We start from the raw sequence: 12,308 nt of genomic DNA on the forward strand, positions 1-12,308 counted from the left end.
TGCCATTTCCTCCTCCTGCAAAATAGCTGGGAAGGACTATCTGCTTCCCCAGCGGAAAGTTGCAAAGTGGAAGTTTCCTCCTGCACAGAATATGGCAAGAGAAAGTGATTATGACTAAAGCTTGCAAGGCAATGACAAAGGTACAGAAGTGAAGTCTGGTCCTAGCTTCTGTTTTCAGCCTCTTACTGAATTTCTGCATGACACAGCCAAGCCTCTGTAATGTTTTGTTTTCCCTATCTTTAAAATAGTTTTTCTAGCTTGTTTTGCAAAACGCACTGAGATTTAAGGGTAAGAGATAATCACTTCTGAAGGAAGATACAAATACGACATTTCTTGCGAATTTAATACTGATATTTTCTCAAACTCTCACATTCTTGAAGATCATGTTCTGGCCAGTATCATGCAACCAGAAATTAGGTCAGAAATAGGTCATCTCTAAGATGAGACCTTGCATTTGTTAACTTAATTTAAACAAGGACCTATTTTGTTTAAATTTTTAAACTTTTTGCTTGTTTAAAAAATAAATGAAAGTACTCTGTTAGCTGAAAGAATTTAGATTGACAGCACTGAAAACCAAAGTTTTGTACTCATTCAAAATTACTCCCTCTTGGTCATTTTTTTACCTTCGTGTTTTAAGAATTCGATGTTAGGAAAGAATATAGAGTTAATTTTTGCTTTGTTGATTTTAAAGGGCTTGAATTAAAAATAAAGTTCTTTGTAGGGATATGATTAGGAATGCAAGCTTATCTTCTGTCCTTAGTTTATTTCTTTGTTTCTCCACCTTTCTTTTGCTTTTATTCCTTCCTCTTCTCTCAACTCTTGTTTCAACCTTAGTAATTCTTGAAAGCATTGGTTCAAAATATTCTTGTAATTACTGCTGCTGGGTTCTCCTGATCAGAATGGCACCATTACCATTCATTTATGCAGCATCTGTTACCTGAATCAGCTGTTACCAGACCAAAAATCAATATTGTTCCCAGTAACGCTGTTCCTCCCATAAGCATTCTCTATAACAAATGTAATTATGTTTACGGTAAAAGCAATGCTGTAATGTAGAGTTGCAAATACTCTGACAATGATTTACACCAAGGCAGTGGGTAAATGTCATCCTCAAGTGCATTGCTAGTGCCAGCAGCTGTAAGGGCAAGTTGAAGTGTCAACAGTAACAGTAATGAAATACATTTTACACATCTGTTTCCAAACACTACCTTTAAATTTGCTTCTGCAAGGAAGGCCTAATGGCTTACTTGATACAATTATGCTGGTGTAGCTGCTGCATGTACACTTTTAATGTAGTGTCAGATTATTTTTTTCCAGTGTGTGTCACAATCTAAGTGGAAAAAAGCATCCATCTCTTGGGGTGAGAATGTGCAGAAGGGAAAGGAATAGACAAAGGCTTGTTAGAGTTAATCTAATAGTTCTCTCTGGCTTTGTTTTGGAAAACGGGATGTATTATTGTTGTATCTATTACAGATACCTTAATTAAATTTGTGGTGATTATAGTAATGCATGTGAGGTCATTAAAATTGGAGATGAAATAACGAGGCTATTTGTGCCTCTTCTTTCACTTTTGCAGTTTACCACGAACTTTTTATAGTACATTTCCTGGGACATAATTCTGATGTTACTTCCTCTCCCTGAGACTGCCTAGAGTGTTACTGTTGCTGTACACCCTCATGCACAGAGGTAGCAGCAGGGCTGCCACTAGCTAAGGCACAATTCTGATATATACTTTGCAGTTACAGTTTGAGTTCCCCTGCAGAAACTGGGATCTAACAGTCAGGTTTACTTTTGTGAAGAAAACAAATGGGGAACTTTGATTGCTTTTTTCACATCTGGCCTTTCAAAATTCCCTATGAATTATATAATTAGCAGGGTTTAGTAATGAAAAAAGCATGGTGGTATCAATCCTTACATGTGGCTTGAGCAGGATGTGTTTCCTTCATTCTTTATCTAAACAGAAACTTCTATGGGCCTCTTCCCATGCGGAAGGCACTCCCATGATAAACTTTGACTACCACCAATTTGCAAAAGGTGGGAAAGCTGAGAAACTGGAAAATTTGCTGGGGCCTCAGCTGAAGTTGCATTGGGAAGACTTTGGAATCTTCACAAAGGGCGAGCATGTAAATCCACGGTGAGTGTCACTGCCCCTCTGTCCCAGCAGAGCCAGGCACAGTTTGTCCTGGCCTTCCCAGATTTCTTGCTGTTTTTGTACCATGACCGTAAATGACCGTCTTGAAATACAATTTTGAGACAAAGTGTACTCTTGGTGCTAAATGGATTATTTGGCTTAACTGCATCTCTGTTGTTTCAAATCTGCAAATTTACCAGTGCATGGACTTGCTAATACAGTGTTACAGATGTAGTCAAGTAATTAGATGTGTTAAATATATTGTGCACAACATGCTCGTAGCATCAAAATGTGAGTGGGTATATTCAGGCTGAACATTTGATGATCTTCTTCAATCAACTCATGATTAGATGTTATTTTAAAATATACCATTTTTTCCTCCCTCCTCTTGTGTTTGGTTACTGAAGCCTGCAGACAGGTACTTTTCGAATGAATTGTTTGGACTGCCTGGATCGTACTAATAGTGTACAGTCCTTCGTTGCACTAGAGGTGAGTTTGTCAGAGGGCCTTCTGTGGGATACCTGTACTGCATACATTGTTTGTTGCACGGGAAAGACAGGAAAGAGTGCCTAAATCTCAGTTGTGCAAGTCTGTCTTGGCAGCTTTATGATACAGAATAGTGCTGGCTGGGCATAAAGAGCGAAAACACATTTAAGAACAATATTGGTTGTTTGTTTTTTTTTTGTCTCCTGCACCTAATCCAGATACTGCTTGCTCAATTAGAGAGCCTTCGTTTGAACTCTAAATCTATAATTGAGCGCTTTGTGGAATCCTACAAAGAGATGTGGACTCTCAATGGTCATAATCTGAGCAGGGTATTTAGTGGCAATCGTGCCCTTGAGGGGAAGAACAAGGTAAAGAAAAAAGTCAACTTTCTTTACTTATGAATAAACAGTTTTGCTATATTTACTCTTCAGTGTCACTTGCACTGATGATTCCTGTCTGATGTAGGTTGGGAAGCTCAAGGATGGTGCCCGCTCTGTGTCTCGCACCATTCAGTCAAATTTCTTTGACACAGTAAAGCAGGAAGCTATCGAGTTGCTACTCATGGGTGACTTCTTCAGGGAGGAATATGCAGACAGAGGCAAGATGCTCATGGACCAGACTGCACTGCTGGGTAAGGCCAGTGTAATCCTTCACTTTTCTTTTGTGTTTGCTTTTAGCTGTCAGATACAAGCAATTGTATGCTTTTGGGAAAAAAAAATCAATAAATAAGCTACTTTCCCACAAATCTATTGTTTAAAACACTGCTTTCGACACTATGACCATAGCACAACTCTGTGCTTATTTCTCATATTTTCCTTTGAACTTTTGAGTATGTTTGTTTGGTATTTGACTGTGATATTCTCTGACAGTTTAGAAGAGTTGGACCAGAGGGGAAGGATTTTAGGGCTATATACCCATATTCCCAGTCTGGTCCTGCCTGAGTTTGTCTTGAGGAAGTCTCTTGAGTTCAGCGTTTTTATCTCCTTATTTTTCTCCTTGCTATTTGCACATGCTTTTAGCCATTTGGATCTTTAGAAGCACATTTCAGTTGTATTTTGGTTCATTCCGTGCTTTACTCCAGGTCCCTGATAGTCCACAACATAGACACATTTGTTTACACCAATTTAGAGTAAATGCAGCTCTCTCTGAGGAGTTATTTACATGCAAAACGTAGGATAATTTCACCCACAAGCAGTATTGGGTGGTCAGTTTACTTCAGAGCATCATTCAGTGCCACTTCAATCCTAGGCTTGTTCCATAACGCAGACCACAAGGAAAATATAGATAGCTTTTCTGTGCCTGACTGCCAATGCAAGTCAGGTAATTAAGATTAAGTTTACTTTGGTTGCTTACGCAACAAAAGCACACTGCTAATTTCTATACTCATCAAAAATAAGTGAATATAGCAGTTTCCTGTGAGGATGTCTGACCAGCCTGGAGAGCCATGATAGTGCTAGATTTGGACTGAGGTGAGATTCTGGGCTGCTCTCCGCGTTTCCTTCCATGTTCTAAACTTCTCAGGGCTTCAGTTTAATTTATAACTGGTGATGTGCTTGATTGCTTGTCCTGTTATCAAGAATAAAGCTCATTACCTTCCTACTATCTGATATACTGTTGTGTTTGGCATTTAATATGAAACTAATGACCGAGCAAATGAGTGTGTGGTACTTAGTTGCTGGCTGGGTTTAAACCATGGCATGTTGGTAACACACTGACGTTTTTAGTTGTTGCTAAGTAGCATTTGTACTAAGTCAAGGACTTTTCAGCTTCTCATGCTCTCCCATTCAGAAGGCTGGAGGGCTACAAGAAGCTGGGAATGGACACAGCCGGGACAGTTGACTTCAACTGGCCAAAGGAATATTCCTTTCCATATGCTGTCATGCTTAGTATATAAACTGGGGGAGAAAGCTGACTGGGGGCCACTGCTTTGGAACTGGCTGGGCTTTGGTTGGGAAGCAGCGAACAATTGCATTGTGCATCACTCGTTTTGTGTATTCTAATTTTATCATCAGTATCATTTTTTCCCCCTTTTCTGTCCCATTGAACTGTCTTTATCTCAACTCACTTTTACTCTTGTGATTTTCTCCCCCATTTCACTGCGAGGGCAGGGAGCCAGTGAGCGGCTCGGATAAGCACTACTAAGCACTAGTTGCCGGATGGGATTAAACTATGATGACATTGCTGTAGACTAAACTGAAAGGATTATGGGTGATAAAAGAATTTTTTTTGCTTATTACTTGAAGAAGTACAGAAAAATGTACAGTGAAAGTGAGTGACCAGCCCTTCACAAGCTTTCAAAGGATTCCTGGTTTCTGGAAGAGAAATTGCTGACATCAACTCCAGTTATCTTGTAGCTATTGCCATTTGTGTTGTTGCTGCTAGGGTAATGTCATTATTTCACAGTGACTGTGCTGCTGCTGTCTGCATGACTTCTGTCTTTTTATAGCACATTTTTCTTTTATACACCTTCTTTCTCTCTCCCCTCTTTTGTCAGTAACTCCAAGTATTTTGAAGGCCATGTCAGAGCGTCAGTTTGAATTTACAAGCTTCAAGCGAGTTCGTGTTGCCACGGGGACCTGGAACGTGAATGGGGGAAAGCAGTTTCGAAGCAACATCCTTGGTACCAGTGAGCTGACAGACTGGCTGCTGGATTCTCCCAAGCTCTCTGGAGTTTCAGAATTTCAAGGTAAGATTTCACAGTCAAAATGTGCAAGCAGTATTTTCTGTCCAGTGAGTCAGGACACAAGACTTGACCAGACTTTCAAAAGCAGTGCATCTTGGAGGGTATCTTCTCTCAGTTCTTGGGGGAGTAATCAGTTCCTCCGTACTTGTGCTGCCTCGCTGCACAAGTGGAATGGTGTGTGAAGGGCTCCTGACAGTCAGAGTATCTCCTGAGTCTATACCATGTGACTGTTTTGAACCTTCAGCAGGTCAATTGTGGGATGTATCTGCTTATTCTGCACCCCATATTTTATTTTCCTCTTCCATATCTCTGTTCTTTGTTCTTTATCATGAGAGGGAGCTGCATGCATAGGTGCCATCAGAACATCTCTTTGGTCTATATGGAGCTAAACATATCTGTACAATCTGAGCTTGTCTGGAAATGTTACTATCAAAGCCTTCAGACAAAAAGATTTATTATGATAAAGGTGATTTTCTTTTTTTTTAGCAGTATAGAAAATTATTGTGCTTGTACCTTGCTGAAATTGGCAGCCAAATTTCTTATTTATGCAACAAGGTCAGGTATTGTCATTGATTTACAGATTTTTATGAAGGTAAATGAAAAGTGAACTTTCTGTCACTTAAAAACCGAGTAGTTACAAAACTGTGACAAAACCTGTGCTCTTGTTGTTGGAGTGGAATATTTAGCTTCCTGCAGGTATCACGGGGATAGTTCTGTACCTAATCTTGAAGGTCAGGAATTCATTCCTCAAATCCTTGGCTACTTATACAAGTTGACTTGTTTGAACCCTTAGTACTTGAGTGATATATGATTAGGTGCAGACCACTGTCTGAGCAGCTTAGGTAGGTGATTGGTCCAGTCTGTTTCAGAAACACTTCAGATGTGTTAGCACATGACTATGCCCATGATATTATAATTTGTTGAGAGCCTGTCATGTGTTAGCCCTGCCAGGCTTTCCCCTGAGAGAACCAGAGGAGCAGGACTCCATGGTACAGGCAGCCATTACATGATAGGTCTAAGCAGCTTTTAGAAGACAAGTGAGTTATGAATGGGCAGAGTTAGGGTACAACCATGGAAATGTCTGCATTCATGTTAGTATCAGTGCAGTGCCTGCACAAATGTGTAAGTATTCAAAGGCAACTGTCCAAAATTATTAATGGGAAATACACATGTGACACTGCCTGTCATGTTAAACCAATAAAGGAGGCTAGCTGTCATGGGCTAGTTTCATCTTTGTGTCTACAGAGAGTTGCTGTATATTTCACCTTTCTTTCCATTTGTGCTTTCTGAGTCAGATCTGATGTTTCTCTACTATTTAGGTCTTCATGTTGAATCAAGTTACTGTCACCATGGTCATATGACAGTTTAAAAAAAATAAAAACCCTTTAGGCAATGGACAGACCTGATAGGTCAACAGATTTTCTTCACTCTATTATATGAGAGCGTTTGATCTTTGCTGTTTTACCAGGGTAACATCCACAGGCCTGGGCCAGGGAATGGAGGGGTCACTGTGCTCTAGAGTGACCTAACCTTAAGTGTGGGTGATCTAAGAAGGACTTGGAAGAAAGAAGACAAGAAGAAACTTCAAAAGCTTCCTTAAACTAGTAGATAAACTTCCTAAAGGCATTGAGATGGAAGTGACATACTAGTGTGTGGACAATAATTTCAGTTACATAGGAATCAGTGTCAAAAAGGAAGAGCATGTTGGGTAAAATGACAAGCAGGTAAAAATGGTGGGTAGTGGGATGTTGTGGCTTCAGTGATGAGTGGAGTGAGGGAGAGAGAACATTGAATATTTTCCCATCTTAACATTGCTACAATATAATGTTCTGTTCTAAACTGCTTCCTGCAAGAGATGGAGACCAACTGGTGGGAGAAAAACAGGAAAAAAATTCAGAGGAACTGCAGGGGTTGTTTTGTGAGATTAGATTAAAGGAGCTATGAATATGTATAGCTTGGCAGGGGATAGAACTACAGGAAGGATCTCTGACAGAAATTAGAATACAAATCATTAGAAGAAGCAACAAAATAGTAATTCTGATATGACTTTTCCCTCTTGCCAACAGATGATGATAACTGCCCTCCTGACATATTTGCAGTGGGATTTGAAGAGATGGTTGAGTTAAGTGCGGGCAATATTGTAAATGCCAGGTAGGTAAAAAAATCCCTAAACAACAAACACCCAAAACCAACCAAACAAAAAAACAACCAAACAATTCCCCACCCCCTGCAACTCAAACCAAACCAAACCAAACCAACCAACCAAAACCCCAACAAAAAGAGCAACATCTTCCCCAAAGAAACCAGCCATGTTCTTTTTTATGGTCAAATGTATAGAATATTTCCTTCCTAGTCTGTTGCTTGTAATCATGGCTGGAAATATGTTTCCCGTTAACAAATGTCACTGGGATGGTGTTGAAAGTGTTCTTTCTCTGTGAACTTCTGCACAGTAGAATACACTGTGTTTTCTAAGTCTCTTAAGTCTTACGTTGGCAGATAAGAATTCTGATGTTTGACATTGATTTAACACTTGTCCTTAAACCCCTGTCTGATGTTGGAAAAATGTGCTCAGTGACTACAAACACAATTGGCCTTCATATGGAAATTCTAAAATGAATGAAATGTCTCTGTGGCTAATTGTATTTGTGAAAATTATGGCTAGAGAAGGAGTTAAAGGCAAAGCCAGAGCTTGGCATGTCAGCATGTACAGAAGGCTGTTGTGTGTACTGGTCCTTTTGAATCTGAAAGGGAGGGATCCCTGAGGATAATGTTTCCAATGCTGATTCATCAGGCTGGCCAGTTAGTTATCTGTTCTGGGAATGACAACTTACGGCAGTGCTTAGTATGGCTGCAGGGCTGGTGATATATCTACATGGATCGGTTGAATTTGGAGATAAGAAAAAGCTAAGTCTACAGATGTGGTTGTGAGCACAAGAAATCTTACAAGTCATGAGATTGGTATGGATATTTGCTTTTACAGTTATGATTGCTATAATCAGCTTCCAGTTATCTCCAGTGAATGGGTGTATGAAGAGTCTTGTGAGTGTGGATCTTTCTAACCATAGTAAATAAAATCCCTCACACATCCAGGAGCAGGATAACTGTGTGCTGTTCTTGAACTCACTGACCCTACTAACTCTGGGCTAGCTTAGGAGGAGGTGTTATCTGTCTCTGCCATGCATCCTACAGCACCTCAAGTTCTACAGCCTAATGGGATGTCTGTAAACCTAAGGCACAGTTAATCTGTTCATTTTATTGACTGTATGTGGTTTGTTTTGATTCCATTAAATGATTTTATGTTTTTTCCAGTACAACAAATAGAAAAATGTGGGGAGAGCAGCTTCAAAAAGCTATTTCCAGGACTCATCGCTACATTCAGCTGACATCAGCACAGCTTGTTGGTGTTTGTCTTTTCATCTTTGTACGACCATATCATGTCCCCTTCATCAGGTAAAAAAAGAACTAAACCAAACCAATCAACCAACCAACCAACTTTGCCCCCCACCCCCACCACAAAAAACCCCAACCTGTGTCTTCAGTAACACCTGCTGTTGGAGCGTGGCCAGAGAGCGTGGGAGTGATTTTTCAGCTTGGTGAGAGTCATGCAGACCTGGATTTTGGTCTCTGCTCCTTGTGGGAGAGAGACATGTTACCAGGAGGCAGTAGTCTGGAGCATTAGGTATGCTCCAGGTGGGCAGTCAGGGTGGAGCACCTTGTTTGGGTACTGTCTTTCTGGAAAAGGAATGACCTGGACTAGTAAGTCCAAGAATGTTTGGTGCACCAAATGAAGGCAAGTGCCTTCCTCTGCCTGAAGGGCAGGTTTTACTTTCGAACCCTCCCCTTACTGTTTCCTTATGGAAACAGGTTTAGTTCCAGATCTGAAAAGGATGATTGAAAAGGTGGAAAGGGAGTTGGGGAAAAGAGACCTAATTTTGACCCCTGACATTTTATAGAATTGAGAGCAAAGAGTATTTGTCTTGAGAGCTATTAAGTGTTTTGTCTCCCCGATGCCACAGAGAACCAGAACTATGTGCCTAGTCAGGAGGGTGCAGAGCTCCAGATCCTCATGTTACTAGCACAGATGTCCCTGGAGGGTGATCAAACTCCTCCATGATTACCCAGCCACAGGGATATCTGCATTAAAATGCCTTTGCCTTGGGCAAGAATTATGCAGGCTATGTGTAAATGGTTAGGAAATGAATAATTAGCCAAAACTATCTTTGAACATCTGACCATAAAGCCCAGAATGATTCAAACAGTCCTCTCTACGATTAGGGACACTGATTGGCCACTGCATTTTGTGATTAAAATATCAAAAGCTGCCTGTTTCTTCCCTCTGATCTCATATCTACTGAAAAGATCAGAATAGAGCTTGTGTGACATCAGGTGCTATAGGCCAGGCAGAGGAATGCAATCCAGGTAACTGATGGTCTTGCATTGCCTTCCCAGTAATCTTTCTTCAAAAAATTTATTTTTTTCCTGCTATGAAGCATTCCAGAGGAGAAGTGTTTCTCTGTTTTTTTTGACTTTTCACCTGGCTTACAAAAAATTTGAGTAATCCAGTAGGAAGTGCATGGTTTAAATGAAAATCAAAAGCAGAACAGTACAGTGGCTCTGTCACAGTTGTCAAACTGCTAAAAATTGGATGTAGCCTTTTGAAACTCAAGAGAAAAAAGGAAGGGTTTGATTTTAGTGACTAAGTTTCACCATTTAATGCAAATGCACTGTTATGTGTTACGTGAGCATAATCAAACCTAACCTGTATGCTTGCGTAGTTGTCCCATATCTAGAAAAAGAAAACAAAGATGATCAGAAGTGCAAAAAAAGGCTTCTGTGCTTACAGAGATTGAAGAGATTTAGACATAAGAGAGAATAGAGAAATAAAATGAGACAGTAGCTGAAGTTTATACAGCAGTGATAGGATTGATGAAATTCAAGCAGTGAATTTACAGTGGGTTGTCTCAGCATAACCTTTGCCGTGAATGCAAATCAGATGAATATCAATCAGGAGTTGGGTAGGCAGGCAGCAGGAAGGGAGGACTCTTTAGAGTGAAAAGCCTGAACATGTGCTTCTTTCAGAGTGCTTAAATCCCATTGTTTCATGGAAAACTTAGATGTTCTTCCTTTCCCTCCCTGAGGGTGTCGTCTGGTGGTGTCCTACTGTGAGGAAAAGACAGGAAATTAAAGAGGGAGAAGAAAGATACAAAAGATGGGGGAGGAAGAGAGGAGAAAATGTGAGGCATGAGGAATGAGGACCTGTAACATCCGGCATCATCTAGATCATGAATTTCTGAGAATACTTCAAATGAGACTTAGCAGTTTTCTGCATTCCCCTTCTAAAAATCAGTAACATTCTAGCCCAGATCTACTTGACTTCTCTCTGGAAAGTAAAATTTTCTCACTGGGAAGTATAGGCATGATGCTGGGGTTGGTTACAGCAATGATCTCATCATTTACTTATCTGATCAGACAGCCATGCTGGATATCTGGGAGAAATTATCCTGAGAGCAGGTAGTCTTTTTACCAAGTTATCTTTCTGTAGTAAAGTGTATGCTAATCATGACATTGAAATACTAAGTAATTAACAACATAGAGACCCTAAGCAATTTGTCATGAGTACAGAACTCATTTAGGAGTTAAACATAAATAGTTGTATCCAATAATCACTGATTTTATCACATCTGATTTAATAAACTCTGGATTATGATCTATTGCTGTTTAATTGAATGAAAAATCCATCATGAACTGTGAAGTTGGGTTCCAATACATATGAACACTAATTAATTTTTTAAATGTCTGAAAAGCAGATTTTGCTATGTTCAAAAGTAAAAGGAAACATAACAGTAAATTTAGTTATTATCCTTATTTTAAGGATCATGGTAGAGGTAAACTTGAAAAGTATATTCTGTAGAAATTCCCAGTATTTCAGAAATCAGGTCTTGCTGGTCTGTTTGGAAGGGACAAGTAGAGGAGGAAAATCTTTTCAAATAGTTTTATTTCTGTACTATTGTATTATACTTAATTTGAAACATAAGTACTTGAATATCATCAAGAAACTAGAAGATGTGCTTAAAAGCAGCAAGCTTTCTGGAGGAGAGAAAACATGGCGTAGTAAACTGGCTTTTCCTTTATGTTGCAGTCAAAGTTAATTGAATGTTTGTCCCTGCAGTCCTTTACTCTGTTCTCTTTCTATTTTTTTTTTTTAATCCAGGGATGTAGCAATAGACACTGTGAAAACAGGAATGGGAGGAAAAGCTGGAAATAAAGGGGCAGTGAGCATTCGTTTTCAGTTCTATAGTACCAGTTTCTGCTTTATATGCAGTCACTTAACTGCTGGGCAGACTCAGGTGAAAGAGAGGAATGAAGATTATAAAGAAATCACACAGAAACTCAGCTTCCCAATGGTAAGTGTAGATGTATGTATGCTAAAAACACTGGAGATAAAGGTGGTGTCTTTACATTGTGAAAGCTGGCCTCAGGATGTATTTGGTGACAGGTCATCAAAGAAGTCATCTCAGTGCCACAGAGAATGGGAATAAAAGAAAATGGTAAAAAAAATGGTAAAAAAAATACAATAAGGAACTGTTTCACAGGAGACTAGATACCACCCAGTATAGCACTTGCTTTACAAAAGTATTACTCCTTTCAAAATTTGAGTTACTGCAGTGCTTGAAAAGTCCTCAGCTATGCACAGTTTTCAAGTCAATCTTTCAAAATAATGCAATTTAATTGACGCATCTATAAGGCATCATGGATAAGATCTAAGTGACTGGTTAGAGCTGGAGAGCATGATATTGATAGCTCTTGCTGGCACTAGGTAGTGAGAATTCCTGAAAGACCATCCATGCTATTCAGTACACCAGTGCTTTAGCTGCTCCTGCTCGGGTATGATATACCAGTTCTTGGTCACTGACACGGTACTTTTCATTCCTTTCATTTTGTCCTCGTGAATGTGTCAGCGTCAAGGAACTGCTGGCTTTTTTTAGAGTGTGGCAAGTAGGCACTATT

The 12,308-nt window shown here is 39.7% G+C and overlaps 1 protein-coding gene across 3 annotated transcripts in view; it reads left to right on the forward strand.

Moving 5' to 3' along the window:
* Positions 1 to 12,308, forward strand: part of SYNJ2 (synaptojanin 2) — a 68,786-nt gene that overhangs the window by 37,783 nt on the left and 18,695 nt on the right. For all 3 annotated transcript variants that reach the window (XM_064649250.1, XM_064649251.1, XM_064649252.1), the window contains 8 exons: positions 1,962 to 2,134; positions 2,539 to 2,620; positions 2,836 to 2,985; positions 3,083 to 3,248; positions 5,112 to 5,303; positions 7,367 to 7,451; positions 8,610 to 8,750; positions 11,512 to 11,704. In XM_064649250.1, the coding sequence (XP_064505320.1) occupies positions 1,962 to 2,134; positions 2,539 to 2,620; positions 2,836 to 2,985; positions 3,083 to 3,248; positions 5,112 to 5,303; positions 7,367 to 7,451; positions 8,610 to 8,750; positions 11,512 to 11,704 (1,182 nt within the window). The remainder of the gene's footprint in view (positions 1 to 1,961; positions 2,135 to 2,538; positions 2,621 to 2,835; positions 2,986 to 3,082; positions 3,249 to 5,111; positions 5,304 to 7,366; positions 7,452 to 8,609; positions 8,751 to 11,511; positions 11,705 to 12,308) is intronic.

The sequence above is a fragment of the Pseudopipra pipra genome, chromosome 3, assembly GCF_036250125.1.
Source record: "Pseudopipra pipra isolate bDixPip1 chromosome 3, bDixPip1.hap1, whole genome shotgun sequence".
Lineage (NCBI taxonomy): Eukaryota > Metazoa > Chordata > Aves > Passeriformes > Pipridae > Pseudopipra > Pseudopipra pipra.